Genomic DNA, 19,224 nt, shown 5'->3' with positions numbered 1-19,224 from the left:
ACAGATTGGAGAACTGGACACAAGCTAACAAAATGAATTTCAATACGGACAAATGTATGGTTCTGCACTTAGGCAGGAAGAACCAGATGCACAAATATTGGGGGGGGGGCTAGCAGTGCATGTGAAAAGGATCTAGGGGTCTTGGTGGACCACAAGCTTAACATGAGTCAACAGTGTGATGCAGCAGCAAAGGGGGGGGGGGAGCTAATGCTATTCTAGGTTGCATGAACAGAAACTTAGTGTCCAGATCAAGGAAAGTAAAAGTAGCACAGTATTCTGCCTTAGTCAGACCACACTTGGAATACTGTGTTCAATTCTGGGCACCACAATTTAAGAAGGATGTTGACAAGCCGGAACGTGTGCAGAGGAGGGTAACCAAGATGATCAAGGGTCTCAAAACAAAGCCTTTTGAGAAGCGCTTGAAGGAGCTGGGTATGTTTAGCCTGGAAAAGAGGAGAGTGAGAGGAGATATGATAGCCACCTTCAAATATCTTAAGGGCTGTCACATGGAGGAGGGAGCATGCTTGTTTTCTCCTGCTCTGGAGGGTAGGACTCAAACCAATGGTTTCAAATTGCAAGAAAGGAGATTCTGACTAAACATTTGTAAAAACTTTCTGACTGTATTTCTGACCACTATTCAGTAGTGGAATAGACTGTTATGAGAGATAGTGGACTCCACTTCCTTGGAAGTTTTTAAGCAGAGATTGGATGGCCATCTGTCATGGATGCTTTAGCTGAGATTCTGGCATTGCAGGGGTTGAACTAAATGCTTGTTGTCCCTTCCAACTCCAAGATTCCATGGTTCAATGATTCTATGTATTGTTTCAGAACCATGAAGCCAGGAAAAGAAAGGGTTTCTCAGGGTAGAACCACACAAATGTAACTTCTCCATACAAAGCAAATTTCTCAGGTCTACCCTTTACAAGCTAGAAGAAATAAAGAGATAGCTATACCCACAACTTAGGACTGAAAGTGTAAAAAGAGTGGCAATGTGGGCAAACATAGCAGGGTGGTCATTAGCAACTTTATTATTTACTTCCTGAAATATATGCATAATGGCAAGGTGGAGAACTATGGAAACATGCAATGCACTGCATTTTCTGTACAGTAAAGGGGGGCAGATAATTACAATTATGGATGGAAAAGGTGTGTGTGAAAGGACTGAATAGCCCATTCTGGATCATATTAAATGAAAATGCCTCACCTGAAAATAATTACCTATGCTGTTTAATTGCATCATTTGTAAACACCAAGAGAAAATCAAGGGCTTATTCAGTTACAAAGAACTTTGTTAAGTACAGGGTCGATGTTTGTAGTTAGGACAAGTTAAACTTCACTGTCAGTTTTAATGCCTTTGATTGTCACAGTGAAGGTAAGCTTAAAATCACCAGAAAGAAAAAAGCAATGTGTGAAAAGTCCCTCAGAGATGTATTCAGATTAAATCAAAATGTAAAAACTACAGCAAAAAGAGAGCCCATGAGTGCATAACTGAAGAGGGTCAGATTATTTATTGATTGGGGCTTAGGTTCATTCCCTTTCATTTGCTGTAATACTACATTACAGCACTTTCTACTGTTTGATTCTTTTCACCTGCTGACTACAGTCTCTTTGCAAATCTATACCCTTCAACGGATTTCTTTAAAAAAACAAACAGGTAAGGCAATCTGTCAAATCTTCACGAAGTATAGAAATATGCCTCTTAGTCCAAAATCAAATCAGAGGAAAGCGAAACTATGATTTACAAACCCCTTAAATTGATGCAGTCACGACCCTTTCAATGGCTGACACTTTATTTCAGTGGAAGCTTTGGACATTACTTGTCCCTACATATATCCCCATTGCCGCAGGGCCAACTGCTATCGGGGATTTCAAGTTGTGCTGCTGTTACTCATTAGCAACAAAGGTTTGCCTCTTCAGAACATTAAACACTGTATCCATTCCAGCAAGTCACTTGCCCAGGGTTATCAGCAAGGCAAGCAGCATGCCAGGACTATCATTCTCTGATAAATAGGTCAGCATGGACGGATAAACTGCTAACGTTTTGGATAATTTTGTTTTGTTTTTGTCAGTCATTGCTTAAAAAGTAACTCTGGATTTTCTGCTACAAGTACAGAAAGTCAACTAACTCCATTTGCCATGCTTATGGAAAATACCAGAACTATCTTCTGATTAGAGATGGGGAGGCTTGGGGAAAAAACAGAAAAATTGGGGGGGGGGAATTCTGGGGGTTTTCCAGGCCTTCCCATCTCTACTTCTGATACAGAACTACCTGGTTGCTCTTCAGAAAATAAAGGCTACATAGCATAATATGGCTGTTTTTTCAAGTAAGGGAATCCCTTACAATTAAGAGAAATAGGAACTGTTTCGAGATAGCAAATGTAGAGGAAACACGGGAGACCATTGTAATTTTGAGGAGTTAGATGACATGTCTCTTTCCCTTTTACATCCCTGGTTTAAGGTTTGCCGATTCATGATACAGTGGTACCTCGGGTTAAGTACTTAATTAGTTCCGGAGGTCCGTTCTTAACCTAAAACTGTTCTTAACCTGAAGCACCACTTTAGCTAATGGGGCCTCCTGCTGCTGCCACGCCACCGGAGCACGATTTCTGTTCTCATCCTGAAGCAAAGATCTTAACCCAAGGTACTATCTCTGAGTTAGCGGAGTCTGTAACCTAAAGTGTATGTAACCCGAGGTACTACTGTAGTATAATTTGTTTTTCACACACCTGTGTCAGGAGTTTCCTGGGTCCCCTGTGTTCTAAGTGCTGGTTGGCTAATGGGGAAGATACCCAGGTGTAGTGAATTGAGTTGGAGACACTCAGCTGCTCCGCATTCCTCTTGAGTCACATCCCTTGTCCTGGGCTGATCATGAATGATGCCTGCTAACCAGGTGCAACCAATCAGATTAAAGTGGGCTATAAAAGCTGTAGGCCGAAGGGGCTCAGAGAGCTTCTTCACAGATGGAGGTACCAGATGCTGTGAGACTGTTGGCTGGGGTCTTTCTCACTGCTCTAGCTGGAGCTCCGGGCAGCTGAAGGGGAGATTGTGTGTGACTTCTGTCTGGTATGCTATAACTTGTGTTTTGTATGCCTGCTGCTATCTGTTAACCTTATGCAAATAAAGCATTACTTATTCTTCATCCACTGGTGTGCTTATTGCTCCAGATCTGGAAAGAATCCTGCCCTTTGCAGAAGAGCAAAAAGGCCTTGAAAACAAAAAATATGGTACATCACACTGGCCTGTGGATCAGAGGGTCCTCACTCCAAGATAAGGAAAAGGGACACAGTTATGTTATTCAGCCACCTGAACAGGACAATGAGGAACACAATTTATGAAGACTGCTCCTTTAAAGCTTAACAAGATTAATTGCATAATAAAGAGGAATTTACACAGAAAGCTGAACTTAAACTGAATTGGTACTATTTGCTATGCTGCAGGAGAAAATTCACCTAGGAACCAAACTCCCACATAGAAACGCATACTAACTCGATACACAATAAGTCTGCTATCCATTTCCTTTTTAAACAGCCTCCAGCACAAGTTTCGTAGAAGTAAGAGGCCTAATGAAATTTATTCGTTTGAGTCAAGTAGGGTAAGTGTATTGATAAAAGAAAAAGAAAATGGATAATTCAAATTAAGTATACATGCAGAAGAGAGCTATTTCTGTAAACAAGACTGCTGTAATTTTTTCCCATTCTGGTTCTTTTTGTATTATCTATGGCAACAAAAGTGAGCTAATAACTTGAAGGCCAGGCTGAGATCTAAGCTTAACCATAGAGCACTTACACATTTCACCGAAAGACACAATAGCTCAATAAGCAAAGCAGCTCTTAATGCCCAGAATTTCTTCTCCACCCTAGGGAGTACAGAAATGTTGACTTGGTTTACCAGCTGATTGTTTAAAGCTAACTCCTCTATTCTGCAATGCCCATCAGAACATGCAGAGGGCTTGGAAATAGGTATGGTCTTCTTTAACTTGAGAAGGCAAGGAACTTGGGGAGTTCCTGACGCTCATTAAAGACACATCAATTAAGAATAAGTAGCTCTAAGCAGGAAACTAGAAGAACTTGATCAGGTGCTCTATTACTCCTGCTACAATCCTTTTATCAGCTTCATTAGAGATTGGCCAACTAAGTTATACTCACTCGACCTGCTAAAATCATTGGATAAGTGAGCAATGACTAACTTTGATTTTAACAAGTATATTCACAGTATGAATTAGTCAGATATTACCTGAACCTATTGGGGTCCAGCTGTATTCCTAAAGTAACACGTTTGCAAAATTACCTTTCTTTTGTATTGTTCAAATATACATTAAAAGCAAATGGTCCCACCTGTCCTCATCAGGACTCCAAAAATGATTTACTATTGATGCTGCCAGAGACTGTTACTTTACAGGTAGATCTTTGTATATTGGCGGGGCATATAGCTCCATTCAAAACAATTTTCAGTCACCACTGCCAGACAGTAAAACTACTAATAAATATATAACATCTCCCCACAGTGTTTCTATTTCACACTAAATACTTTGAAGAACTCCAAGTGAGTCTTTATGCTAGATTAGGGTAGCCAATGTGGTTCCTTCCAGATGTTGGTGGAGTCCAACTCCCATCATCCCATTGTTTATGCTAGCTATGGCTGACAGAAACTGGGATTCCAACATCTAGAGGGCACCATGTTGTCTATCCCAGCACTAAATAGGTTTTCTCATTAATTCCTCAAGATTCTCTAGTTTGTATGCAAGCATTAACTGCGGACAGCAGAAAACTGGTTCTGATTACTCTAGCTCTACGTAGAAAGGTGTTCACAGAACCAACATTTAATATCATGCCCTCTGCTTTTTGGATAGCCGCTATACGAAATTACCCTTGGAACAGCATTGTTGTGCCTTTTGTAAAACTGGCACAGAAGATGTTATCCATTATATTATTCAGAGTCCACTTTACAAAGGTCCCTATGAAAAATACTGGCCGGAGTTTATAGTTGCAGGAAGAACTTTGCATGTCTTTGATGTTTTGATAGTTTTCATTATATTACCATTTTGTGCTTCTTAATTTACACTGACAGCCAGGAAATTAAGACCTAAATTTGAGACTCAACTCCGGTTTGTTTATTTTGCTTCCTATTTTGCTGAGGTTTATAGCTAAACAAATGTAATTAGTACTTACTCACCACTAGACGCTTGACACTGATACCACTGACAGAACTATTCCCTCCAATTTGTCATGGGATTGAACGACAGCATGTTTCATAACATTAAAAAAATGAAATTTAGATTTCCATTCACTTCATTTAGATTTTGAAGAACAGTTGCTGTGCATCATTATGTTGGTCTGTGCAGCCAGACACATATAGCAAGTGCTAATTTCATCATACTACCTTCTATCCAAATCTTCAATGTCAGTTTCACAGACCCATTCAAATGTCTAGATTAGCCAGAGATTCTATAAACCCCAAGTGCTATACAAAAATATGTTGCTGCAAGCTTTGGAAAGCTCCAGCACTTACTTGGGATTCCATTTTATCCAGCCAGCCCACAGAGTAAAAGTGAACATACAGATATGCTGTTAAATTTAATTGTAGTACAGCCTAACAATTTTTTCCTCTGTTGGGGGGCTGCTCTTGTAAATGTAACTTACCACCTATGCTACAAGTATTTACTAAGAATCGGAATGTTTGCCTTTCTTCTTCCGCCCCTTCTCCCCTGCCCACACATACATAAAGATCAGCTTCTCTTCTTTAAAATTATTCAGCAGTACATCAAAATTTTAATTCAGTTATTCCTACTCCCCTGGCGTTGTGCTACACAGTAAAGTGTGCTCTGCTTTTAAGCTGCCTAGCTAAATCTTGTTGCATATGCATTATAGAAATTAGACTTTGAACAGAATTTTAAAACAGCATATTAGAATTCAGATAGACTTGTTCTGCAATTATAGAACTATTCAGGTTTCCACTAGTAATAAAACACTAATAATCTTACAAAAAGTGGGAAGCTGATTTAGCATGTTTTCTTAGCTCTAAAAGTTTAAGGGTTTTTAATCATTTAATCCAGTGTTCCTTCTTATTGCTTATAATGAGAAGGGTGCAATCCGATATCTTAGGGGTAGTGTGCCTCATCCAAGGGAGGGAGGGAGGGAGAGAGAGAGAGAGAGATCTGGCTTTTCCTGATTTGAATGTGGTCACAACATTTTCCTCCTGTATCCAAAGAATAAGAACTGTAATATTTATCCAGGGTATTCAGGAAGAAAACCCTATAACGAAAAGAAGCCCATGTAAACACAGAGCAGCACCAAGTCTGGAAAATAATTCCAAAAGTATGGAAAGATCAGAAATCAGTTTGAATGAAAAAGAGAGGTGCTAGCTTAAATACAGAGAGCAACCAAATGCCAAACAGTTATGGAACCCCTAGCAGACTGAGCTTGAAGAGAAGGGAAAGGGAAGCAAACACCAGCTACTGAGAAGATGGAAAACATGGACTGTTCAATCAGCATCATAGTTGAGAAGCACTGGGTCTGCATAATTCAGTAAGAAAGATTAAGTGATATTAGGAAATTAAATAACTCATGTATCCAAACTGCACTCCCACAACCACAAGGGAAACATCTGTGAAAAGCATATCTCATTCTCTGACAATATAGCACTCTCTTCAACAGTGGATTTAAACAATGGGGTTGTTGTTTTTAACCACTGAACATATTGTTTAATTAATGTATGCAAATATTTTCATTAAATGTACATTCTTTATGGAAGAATATGCTGCAACACTTGCACCAATATAAGATTCACTAGAAATCAGCTCTCTATAACATCCGAACAACTGGATAAAACAAGTTTTCACAACACTGGCAGTGTCCAGGATGTGCCGCATTTTGCAGAAACATCAAATCCTTATCTTACCTACTTACAAATAAATATTTGGTTGAAGTTGTCAAAGAACTCAAAACAGAGGCTGAAATAATTCATATGTTATTCGGTACCTGCTTGGGTATATATTTAAGTCATTATCACAGCATAACATTTTGTCTGTGTATTTGGAATCATGTGGTATATTCTAACCCCAGTTATGAACACTCTCATTTCTCCATCATAAATATTGGTTTAATTATGTTTATAATGTATTTTTGGTAAATAAAAATGGAAAAACTAGTGAATTAGTTCCTCAAACAAAGAACCACCCAAACAAAAGGAAGACAGAACACTATTTCAACCTAACCTATGTGTTAATTCAGGCTTCCTCAACCTCGGCCCTCCAGATGTTTTTGGCCTACAACTCCCATGATCCCTAGCTAGCAGGACCAGTGGTCAGGGATGATCGGAATTGTAGTTTCAAAACATCTGGAGGGCTGAGGTTGAAGAAGCCTGTGTTAATTCATACAATGAATGAGCAGGAAAGTGTCAAGGTTTATTGTGGCTCAGTGTGTTTGGGAAGTTATGGAAGAAAACAATATGAATAATGATCATTGTTTGGGATCCAGGATTGGCATAGACATGGTTTCTCTGTGGATTTTTAAAAAGGCTGGTTCAGAACCATTTAGGCATAAATAACCAGGCACTATTGGGTCTTGAGTTGAGTTTCATGGTCCTGAGCAGATTTCTGAAAACGCTGGTACAAGGTATACTAGAAGCAGCTTTTCAGGCTACTCCTGAATAGGAGAAGTAACTGGAATACAATTCCATGGTGGACAGATTAATGCAGTAAGGAGCACAAAGCAGCCTTCTAAAAGGTCAGGCATATGTTGGAGGGGAAGTTTTAATGGAATACCAATGACAAACAGCTATAGTTAAAAGTGTTCTCAAGAAGGCTAAACAATATAGCTGGAGGCAAGTTTGTGGAAACCTCTTTATAGATACACCAATTGTGTTGCTTTACAGGCAGATAAGGAAACTGAATGTTATCCAGTATTTTAGCTTTGATTACTGAGGATAAGAAACTGCATAAAGCGAATGTAGAGAAAACTGAGGTGCTGGTGGCTGCTAGAATGCACAAATGTCTGCATACACACTCAATAGGAATGTGTTCATAGCAAGATGGATAAAGTGACCAAGAGGAAATTAAATTGAAGATTTAAGTAAGTTAGGAGAAATTGGGAGGGTTGTGGGATTCTAATTTTATCTGCACAAAACTGTGGGTATGGTGCTTTCTAGGGAGATTACATTCTAGGGAGATTACATTGAATCTTTTTTGGAAAACAGATACATACAGTCTCAAGTTACAAATTTCTAAGTCTCATATATATACACAAACACACACTTGGAAGCAGCGTATTTTGTATACAATAAACAGATGTAAAGTGTTACCGAATCCAATGAAGAGCTGTTTAGGTAGTACATGATGGTGGATAGGAAAACACTATTGATGTTCTAGTGTGCATTTATTATATCTATTAAGGAGTACTGCTGTCAGGCACATGTATCTGCCTCAGGGTCCTTACTGTGGAAACTTAATGCTATTCATACAAAGACTGTGGTATAGGTGTGATATAATGCGGTGCAAAATCAGATTGCTCTTTAGATGCCTGGTTGTTTGCTTTATGTGTGGGAATGGGTGCTTTTGATTTGAGTTGTGACTTGAGAGGTCAAAAGTCATTGTAGACAAGTAGGGTCCAAGAATAACCATAAAGAATGTTTTTTCCCGGTTGGATGAATGGTGTTTAACATATACAGATGGGTCCTGGAATCCATAGCATGCACAGGTGAGCATAGCTTTTCTATGTCCCAATGTTTAGGATTCGACTATCCAATTGAGTTTCAATAGCAATGGTGAGGGTGGTAGTTATGAAATATAATTTGTGACTTTTTGGGGGGTGGAGAGATTCTGAAACACAATATTACCTTTCAAAGAAAAAGTTGGCTTTTTGGTAATCTAAGGATGTGAGACCCAGTAGGGCACTGGGCTTAAGCCACACCTTGTCTTGGTTGTTGGCGATTGAGAATAGGAGTACGGGATGCAAGTGCAATCTGGGAAAGGAAATATGTTTGCCAAATTCAAAATTACAGTTAATGGGTCTTTGAGTCTGTTAAACTTCTGTTAAATTCTAACTCACGTAGCATTTGCTAGTAATGAGATAGCAGATCAGACAGCCAAGGACACTTTGGGGTATAAAGACTTGACACTGTGTTGCCTTTGTCCTCTCTGAAAGTAAAATGTTGGGTCAAGCGGATGAGTGATGATCAAAAATTATGGAAAGCAGATCTCACAAGTGAGAGGTAATTTTCTTTGGGGAGTTTTCCGGATATTTAACCAGCAGCTAAAGATGAAACAAGTGGGCCTGTTTAGGATTTTGGCATGGCACTGTACATTTTTGGAGTAATTTATTCAATGTCGGATAGATTGACACTTTTCTTGTGACATCTGTGAGTTGGAAGGAACAGTTGACCATGTGGTATGGGATTGCTTGAGATACAGGGGATGAGAAGAAGCCTCTCCCCTGGAAGCTGAATGGCTTGGGCATTATACATTAACCTTTAAGACTTTTGCAGGGGAGGGGGCAATATTTGAGGTCCAATGCTGTCAATTTTGTGGACATTCTTAGGTGGTACAGTACTACACTTTTTGTACAACTTTAACTGAGTATTATTATATTATAGCAAGAGTCTGGCAATAACAGACACTCTCCTTTTTGCTATTAAAATCTGAGGAGGAGGGGGAGATTTCAAGTTGTTTGTTTGCTTCTACTGTCTTAAGTTTTGCACCCACCTTGTGTTTGTATCTCTGGCAATGAAGATGACATATCATTTGGAACCTGGAAGGATTTTTTTAAAAAAATCAACCAGCTAATTAGCACTGGACACATCACATTTTTCACCTTTCCCAGGGCCAAGGAGGATTCAGTTGCATTTGGTTGCCTAATAATTCATCACAACTTGGCAGATGTGCTGGTGGTGGATGAAGAGCCAGGGAGCTGATTAAAAGGCAGGAAGTATCACTTGTGGCATATAGAAGAAGTTAGGACAGCTAGCTGACCTGTTGTTGCTTTGATAGTGGGGAAAATGTCAGACAGGTAGCATTGCTGGGTGGCTGTCATATGCTCACAGAATGTTAGCAGGCTTGTCAACAGGAGCAGCTCAGCTCTGTGCCAGCCCCTGGAGGCCATTTTTGGTGGGACCGCCAGGCCACAGGGGCAAGAGCTCCATCAATGGCCTAAATTGTTTGGGCAAATATTGTGTAATTATATTGTGCCTATTTAATTCAATTAATAAAAACTGTTTCCCATTACAATCCAATTAATTTATGTGTGTCTTTCAATAGTACTCACAAATCACTAGTAATTATATACCCAACATGGGATTACCCAAGGCTTTTTATTTGGACTTGAGGAGATATCCTCAAGCACAAAACAAACATACATTGTAGAATGTACAAAAGGGAAAACCGGCTCCAAATGCAGCTGGTCTTTCAAAGGACAGCAAGAATTAGCCCTATAATTTACCACTTTAGAGAACTTTAAGCCATATCTGTAAACCATGTGCTGCAGCCTTCAAACCAGATGCAATGTGTAAAAATCTTGTAGTAATTATGAATGATCAAGTACAATAAATTTTCCTTTGTTGCAATACTGCTGCTTCCCCACTTTGAGATTTTAAGGCAGAGCGGGTCAATAAATTACCTAATTAAATAACCTGTTAATACCATACTGACAAGTATCGGCCATACAAAATTTCTATCTTCCGCAAACAGCCTTGCTAATATTTCCATGTTAAGTATTTATGGGGAGAAACTTGTTTTCACTGTATTCTATGGGCACAACATACTTACTACAGGAGTCCCATCCAGCAAACAATTACACTAATATTCTATTCCCAATGTGAACCAATGCCTTGGTTAGCATTGCAATACTGAAGACGCCTGCTCCTTGGGAGAAAGGCGATGGCAAACCTAGACAACATCTTAAAAAGCAGAGACATCACCTTGCCAACAAAGGTCCGTATAGTAAAAGCCATGGTTTTCCCAGTAGTGATGTATGGAAGTGAGAGCTGGACCATAAAGAAGGCTGATCGCCGAAGAATTGATGCTTTTGAATTATGGTGCTGGAGGAGACTCTTGAGAGTCCCATGGACTGCAAGAAGATCAAACCTCTCCATTCTGAAGGAAATCAGCCCTGAGTGCTCACTGGAAGGACAGATCGTGAAGCTGAGGCTCCAATACTTTGGCCACCTCATGAGAAGAGAGGACTCCCTGGAAAAGACCCTGATGTTGGGAAAGATGGAGGGCACAAGGAGAAGGGGACGACAGAGAATGAGATGGTTGGATGGTGTTCTTGAAGCTACTAGCATGAGTTTGATCAAACTGCGGGAGGCAGTGGAGGACAGAAGTGCCTGGCGTGCTCTGGTCCATGGGGTCACGAAGAGTCGGACACGACTAAACGACTAAACAACAACAACAACACTGAAGGCCATTTAATCGCAACTGCAAATTTTTCAAGCAAGCGCTCTCATTGTGATCAATACCAAACAAATGCAAGACTATCCTTCTGTTTACAACTCTATAATCAAATAATAGGAAACAAGCTGCCATTGCTGCCTACTTCACAACCTTATGTGAACAAGTGAATACAGTATACGATTACAGTATCCCTTTAGAATTGCAATCCTAGACACGTAATTGCTATCAAAAGTCCTGTTCGTTTCAGCAGAACTAAAACTACCATATTTAAAGTCTAAAGTCGCCTCCAGATGACTCATTTATTTATTATTTTATTTCATAAAATTTAGATGCTGCTAGATTGTTTAAAAAACCTCAAAAAGAGTTTACAAAAGGAATAAAATTATCAATAAAAAGCGTTTAAAACATTAAAAAATAAAGAAAAGAAAATAAGCTAAAAACAAATTAAAACACTTGTCAACAATCTACATTTATGAGTAGGTCTATATAAACAATAATGTTTTAGCAGGTGCTGAAAAGATTATAGTGAAGGTAGCTGCCTGATGTCAATAGGAAGTGAATTCCAAAGTGTGAGAGCCGACACACTAAAAGGCCGATTTCTTATAAATGCAGAACAAGTACTATGTGGCACCTTTCCGGATCCAGTTTATCATGCATTTATGAATTTGTCAAACCTTGCGTTAAATCAGCTCTTTGTTGAGCCTCCATTCTGAGGGTCTGCAGGGAGGTGAGAGGACACTGCTTCATGAATCACTGGTAGCACCCTCCCCACCCACCCCCATCACCTTTCTTTGCTATAAAAAGATCGATTTGGAGAGGGAGGCGAGGAGCAGGAAAGAGAGAGCAGCTCCCTTTCATTCCAGTTCAATCGTGCAAGCTGCTTTTGTGGATACGTGACCGAATCCCATAAAAAAAAAAACACCATGCAAGAAGCACCCCAAGTGACCAAACCGGGTTATCGCGATCCCCATCCACACACACACCCCTGTCAGCACCGTTCTCCAAAACCTGCCCTTCCTTTGATTTCCTGTTTGCGGAAGTCACGCTCTAGATAGGCGCGCGCACAAGAGGCATTTGCACAGCCCGTAAATAAATGCAGTGGGACGACGACAGCCTGGGCGAATGCATTAAAATTCCTGGACTTGGGCACGCGCGCTGGGGGGGGGGGAGGGAGCATGTCCACACACTACTCATCTGCATTTTCAGACCAGCGCCTAAGAAATGGGAAGTGGGTGCGGGGTGGGGAACTGAAGCACCACATGAGGAGGGATATCGCCGCCCTTCTTTGCACTTTTGCTCCGTGACCCCGCCGCCGAGGGCAGCCCGAAAGCCACGCGCCCGAGCTCTCCACAAGCCCCGCGGCGGCGAGAGGAAGCGCGCACTGCTTAAGTCCCAGTTACTATACCCGGCAGCAAGAGTGGAGGGGGAAAGGGAGCGGAGGGCGGCGCGCTACACACCCAGGAGGAGACCGTCCATGTCAAAGATGAGGTGAGTGACGGGCTGAGGCGACGTCGGAGGAGGAGGGCAAGCGGGCGAGGCCATAGCGCTGCAACAGCGACCCCCGCCAACAGCAGAGCGATAAAAGACAGTGCCAGGGAAAGGGGGCGGAGCGCTGCGGCGAGGAGATGGGCGGCCGGAGAGGCTCTGAAGTGCGCGTGCGCCTCTGGCGGTTCCACTCGCATCCCGCAGATTGTGGGGAGGGAGCGGGGGATAAGTGAACGCCGAGCGGTGGTTTGCCGGCTTGCTGCGCATGCGTGCCTGCGCTGCCCGGCGGGTCGGCTTTTTCCGAGACGAGGAGCTTAAGCGTCGCGGTGGCAATTTCAAGATGGGGAGGAACTGGAAGGGCGTCCGGTTTCGCTGCGCGCGTGCGCACAGGATGGGGACTATTAGCATTTCGGCGGCCGCTGCTGCAAACGCGCCTTTGGGAGGCGAGGCTGCGGGGGAGGGGGATAGATGAATAAATGCTGCGCTGGAGGAGGGGGAAAGGGGGGCTTCGTCATGGACACACAATGCACAAATGCGTAATGCACGCCTGAAATGGAGTTGCGTCGTATAAACCAGAAGCAGCCCAAGGAGGTCGACGCTAACAGGTCGACGCTAGGGCATGGATACAGGGAATTAGTAAACGGGGTTTTAGGTCCCACAGGTTTTAATCCCAAGTAAATGAATTTGGGAACGCAGCGCTAAGGCACAATGGCGTTTAACTTCGGGGTGTTTTCAGGTCAGCGTGAAGGCTGCGTGTTCCAAAAGTAGTAGTATGCAAAGGGTGAGAGCCGCGGCTGCTTAAGTGTGGGCAGGTGGAGCTCTCTAACCAGGAGTGCTAATGTGGTTTGAACTATGTGCTTTTCTTTGGGTGCAGAGTTGCTACCTAACAGTGCAATCCTATACATGTCAGTTTAGCAGTAAAACCCAGGTCAGCAAGCTTAGGATTTCAATGTTGCATGTCAGAAATTAATGATAAAAGACTTCCAAGGTTGCAGTCCTAAATACACTTCTCAGGAACTGAGTTGAACACAGGGATATGTCCTTAGGAGCAAACGTGCAATCTGCTCAAAAATAAAGTTGCCTAATTTCACACACACAGCCAGCAGCTCCCCCCACCCACCCCTGCAGATGCTCCATTTCATTACCTCACTATCGTCTGAATCCCATCTTTGCCCCCAAGTAATTCAAGGCATTTATAAAGGGGTGTTTCATTTATCCACACAACAGCTAAATACTGAGATAGGTTGAAAGATTGTGAAATGAACTGTAAGGCTGCAGTCCTAAAAGACCTCATCAGTAAGTCTCTTCAGTGATGCTCCTTTCCGAATGAACTCTTAAGCTACCCAGTGAGTTTTAGAGCTGATCAGGAACTTAAACCTTGGATTTGTGTACACACCCACACCCAGCACCACATCTGTCTTTACAGAAGGATGGTCTTTTATTTTGAGAGGCACATTGTGTGGTGGATTGAGCAGCTTTTGGGGCCCTTGGGGCACCATTGCATACTGAAGAAACTGCCATGATGAACACCACACCCCACTACAACCAAGGACACACTGCAACCTATTCTGACTCCAATGAAATGTTTGTTTCAAGTCTGATTTTAGTGGTGGGAGAGGGCCCCTCAAGAAGCAGGGAAGACTTCTGTGGGTATTTGAGTGCCTGCAGGTGCCTCACTGGCAACCCCTAGTTACTGTGATAATTGTGATTACATTGTGATAATAAAATGGGCGGAAGTCATGAGCTCCTTGGGTGGAACTCATGAGTGCATTTAAAGCACTATGATACCATTTAGCCATAGCTTCCCCCCAAAAAAATATATGAACTCTAGTTTGTTAGGAGTGATGAGGGTTTTTAGGAGACCTCCTGTTTGTTGGGATTCAAGCCATTATCAGGAGAAACTGGCCACTCTCCAGGCACCCAGCTTGAATCACCGGTTGACCTCCCTGTCTGCATTCTCCGGCAGGATCCAGGCAGAGGTCGCGATCGGCGATCCTCCTCAGTGTGAGAAGAACACACCACACTTTCCTATCCCCCCCCAGGCAGGGGAAAGAGATAGACAGAAACGTATTTACATGCCTTTATTTCTGTCTTTGCAGCGTTACAGAAAACACGTCTGCTCTCTTCAAACTCCTGCAGCCGAGAGACAAACTCCTCCTGTACTTCCTGTACAGCTCATATTACACTCTGAGCTAATTCCGGTGCTTCACACTGTGAATAGACTGTCCCTCTGTTTCCCACGGAACAGTCCCAACATTCCCATTTATGTTTTGCTTTCAATCCAGCAGCTCGCGGCCGCATTGCTTCTATATCGTAACACTGTTGCCCTCCCAGAACTACAAGTCCCACAATTTACTATGAAGAGGGATTGATGGTTAAACCACTCTGGGAATTGCAGGTCTTTTAGGGTCTCCTAACAACTCTCAGCATCCTTGACAAACAACAGCTCCCAGATGTATTTCTATCAAGACTTTATGTGGTATCATGGTGCTTTGAATGTATGGCATGAATGTAGCAAAGGAGTGGCTGAAAACGATGCACGTAGAAAATTAAATGGATGTGAATGAATTTTCTACATGCAGCTGGTCCTTTTAGAAGGTGTCTTCTTTATAAAATTGCTTGGGGAAACAACTCCTTTCTGCATCATTCTGTTAAATAGAAATGGAATATAATAGGTTATAATGTAGCACCCTCTCCCTCACCAAAATATCTTATTGAGTGTTTGCTACATAATAATTATATGTTTTGGATCTTGGCTTTGATCCAGAGAACAAGGAACATATTTATGGGCAATTGCTGCCTCCAGGAAACAAAAAATCACGAGTGCCTGCTGTTGCATAGTAGTAACATTTATAGGTAACTACTAGCTTCATTTGTGGAACAGTCAAATTGGACTGTGGACTTTAACCACTGTATTCTTCTTGCTTCCCTTTTTCAGAGGGAAATGTTTTAAAATGTGTTTGTTTTCCTCTGGAAGAATGCCAGTCATTGCTTTGAGTATGGGCATGGCTTGCCATAGAGAGAGAAGGGGAGATTAAATTGGTTTCCACTAGTTCAGGTTGGCTGTGTGGGGCTGTTTTCACAGAAGAGGTAAGATAATTACATCAATGAAGCTTCAAAGTGTGCCATGTGCTGTTCTGTCATTTCAGATTCTGGACTTAATGGTCTTACTGGGCAGGGAGTAGGATAGGGGAGTCTCTAAGTGGTAATGTATATTACTTTTTTGTTCTTCAAAATGCTTTGTTTTGGGGCCCTCCTCATTCTGCTGAGTGAGGCCCAGGACATCTCCTACCCAGGTCTTCCCTTGATGGCACCACTGAAAGCATGTTTAGTATTTGCTGCTTTCACAGAAAACAGCCCTCAGGGTGAAGTAAATGCAGCTGCCCAGCAAATGAGCCCCAGACCTGGAGGTTATTGCTAGAAAATTCTTTTATGTCCAAGCAATCCTGAATATGTCATCTAGCTTTTATCGGAGCACTGCCTACAACTTGATAGCATGGCACGAATACAGAAAACTTTTCCTTAGGATATAATGAGGCATGACCTGTTTCAATAACAGTTGTGGGAACATTCAGTGTAGGGAGAGAAGTAGAATAACATCTAATGAGCTATAGCTAATGAGCCATACCCCTTTACCTGTTGTGTGCTCAGTGAGATAGATGGACATGAGCTACAGAAATATAATCTTGTATTTATTCTCTATTGGCAGGTCACATCTGGAAACTCATTTATATTTTGCCCCATATGTGCAATGCTTTAGAAGTATCTTGCTTTAAAGCATTTAAGTTTTATGTCATCAGCTTTCAACATGTAATGTGCAACCCGATCCTATGCATGTTTACTTGGAAGTAAGTCCCACTGTGTTGAGTGGCATTTTCCTGCAGTAAGAGGATTGAAACCCTACTTGGCATTTAGATACCACCTTTTAATGGCCAAAAAAAACCCCACCAGCCAGGCAGTTTTGAAAGAAATGGAAGATTTTTCTTTTTTTCAAAAAAAATCTTCCAAAAAAAAGCTTCTAATAAATTCAAAATAATCAAGGCAGATAATTAAATCAGAGGACAAGGAGAGGAAAAACAACACCAGGAATAACATAATCTTCCATGTCTATGAATTTAGCTAAATAAAAATGTCTTGCAGTACAATATTATGTGTTCCTACTATGCCCAATGAGGCCATACGCCTAGTTAAAATTACAGTCTGAATAAGCCTTCTAAAGATTCTAAGATACTATTCTTGGTAGACCCTACTAGAGAGACATTCCCTAGAAATTCCCATAGCTGTGGTTTCATCACAATAGGACATGGGTACACAACATGGTCTCACTAGTGGTTGGACTCAACTTGACCAGCATGGTCAATTGACCAGCATAGTCAATGATCGGGGTGATGGGAGCTATCTCTGCAGTACGACATGCGCTGAACGTGCATCTGTCTAACAGATGATAAAGACAATGAAGATGACACAGGGTGAAGGTGACTTAAGGGAACAGCGTCATCTTACACTATTTAATGGAGCAGAGATGCAGACTTATTTTGGAAGAGGTCCTCTATAAGATAATGATTTTGATTATGATGATGATGATGATGATGATGATGATCGCAACACAAAAATACAAAACGAGAACACAAAATACATGTTGGCATCCATCTGTCTCAAAAGACAAATGGAGTGTGCTTCTGGGGGCAAAGTCAAACCGCTGTAGAATCACAGCACCCACCATGGCTGCAGAGACCCATAAGTCATAACTGCTGGCTCCCATGTTGCTTTTGCTGTATGGAGCTCCTGGACTGCCCAGATGACAATTACAGACATTACATTTGGCACCAGGTTGGCTGAAGGAGTTGCCAGAAAGAGGCATACAAGACACCACCCAACCATCTTAGGGACTCCACCCTTGTGTAGGGTTTACTCCTTTGCTTTTTCTTCTTCCAAGTATGTCCCACAAGGCAGTGGGTACAAATTTTTCCTTGAGTTTACTCCCAAAGCCATTCTCACGAAAGACTATAGCCACAAGGCAATGGAGGCTTAGAATCAGAGTTTTCCGTTTCCTGGGCTACCTTCCCAGGTTTACAAGCCCCATCTGCCCTTCATTTCCCTTTACAGCACATGCATCAACCGCCTTCTTGACTTTTGGAGGCACTGTTAGTCTTCTACTGTCTTCACATGCAAGAGGAAGTTCTTAACTCACCGAGAGTTTGAGACCCATTGGCTATCCAGTCAAAGCCATTCCCAGGGTGTGGTTGCTGTCACATGCCGACAGCTTCTAGGAGCCAAAGGTGAGAACTGAGTGCATGTTGAGAAGCCAAAGGTGGACAAACTTTCAAGAACTTCTGTATGTACTGATGGGCTAACACAGGTTTTTGGGTGTGCAGAGGCAGTTTGGATCTGTGTTCAGTGTAACATGTGAACAAGCCTAGAATTATGGCATATCAAGTGGTAGTTTCCTCTTTGGAGCAGATCCAAAGCTCCTTAAGGAAGACAAATGTCTGAGACTAGAGGCTTCCAACACAAGCTGGACATTCTCTTTACCAAGTGCTCATACTTCAACAAATTACTATTGTGCACGACATAGGCTCTGCTGATGTTGCAAATGCTGATGGCTAACTACCATGGTCATTAAGATTATTAATTGAATATTGCCCCTTGTTAAAAGTGATCACAGTTAACCAAGCACTTAATGTGAAATATAAAATAATATGTTTAAGCATCAAATATGATTGATGAATTTATCATCAATATCATGATGTAGCTATCTCTCTCATACCCAGAGCTGCTACAATAATGATTTGTTGTATAATTATTTCATAATTGTTAGACATGCCATTTAAACCAGTCCTTACCAGAAGCTGTAACAAATTAGTGTTGTGTTTAACAACTATATTTGACAGCTTTCTTTCACATTCTAACATAATAGTTTTCAGTGGAACATTTTAGCCTAACAACTTTGCCCTTGTCTGGAGCAGAAACAAATTAGCTTAATGTAATTTTAAAAAGATGAATTAAATAGCAAGATGTTCAACATTAATATTGATATATGTTCTAATGAAGCAGGAAGACCAACATCCCGAGGCCAACTTCCTGTATTATGATTATCCTTTCTTATATTGTGAACTGCTTAGAAAGTAGGAAAATGAGATATTTTGAAAAGGAAATTTCAAACCTAAAAACAGGCTCTTCTATCAGTGTTACCAGACGTTTTCTGGCAGACATCCTATTCCTTCAGAAGCTATAAAACCAACAAAAACATCATGCTTTCCCAGTTACTGTCTATCCATGCTGGAGAATGTTTTACACATCAAATCTATGTCTCTCATACTGTCGTTAAAGATATTTCCTTGTCAGAAATTGTTACT

General features: G+C 41.5%; 2 protein-coding genes across 2 annotated transcripts in view; one reads left to right on the top strand and one right to left on the bottom strand.

Moving 5' to 3' along the window:
- The window catches only part of PUDP (pseudouridine 5'-phosphatase), a 64,003-nt gene extending 51,002 nt beyond the window's left edge, over positions 1–13,001 (bottom strand). The window contains exon 1 of the mRNA XM_082220161.1: positions 12,841–13,001. Coding sequence (XP_082076287.1) covers positions 12,841–12,925 — 85 coding nt within the window. The 5' untranslated portion in view covers positions 12,926–13,001. The remainder of the gene's footprint in view (positions 1–12,840) is intronic.
- Positions 13,002–15,620: 2,619 nt separating this feature from the next.
- The window catches only part of STS (steroid sulfatase), a 102,039-nt gene continuing 98,435 nt past the window's right edge, over positions 15,621–19,224 (top strand). Inside the window, exon 1 of the mRNA XM_082220103.1 lies at positions 15,621–16,073. The gene's annotated coding sequence lies outside the window, so the exon portion shown is untranslated. The remainder of the gene's footprint in view (positions 16,074–19,224) is intronic.

This window comes from Podarcis vaucheri (genome assembly GCF_965113315.1).
Source record: "Podarcis vaucheri genome assembly, chromosome: 4".
NCBI classification, from domain to species: Eukaryota; Metazoa; Chordata; class Lepidosauria; order Squamata; family Lacertidae; genus Podarcis; species Podarcis vaucheri.
The sequence above is the reverse complement of the archived record's forward strand: the minus strand, read 5'-3'. Positions and strand labels throughout refer to the sequence as shown.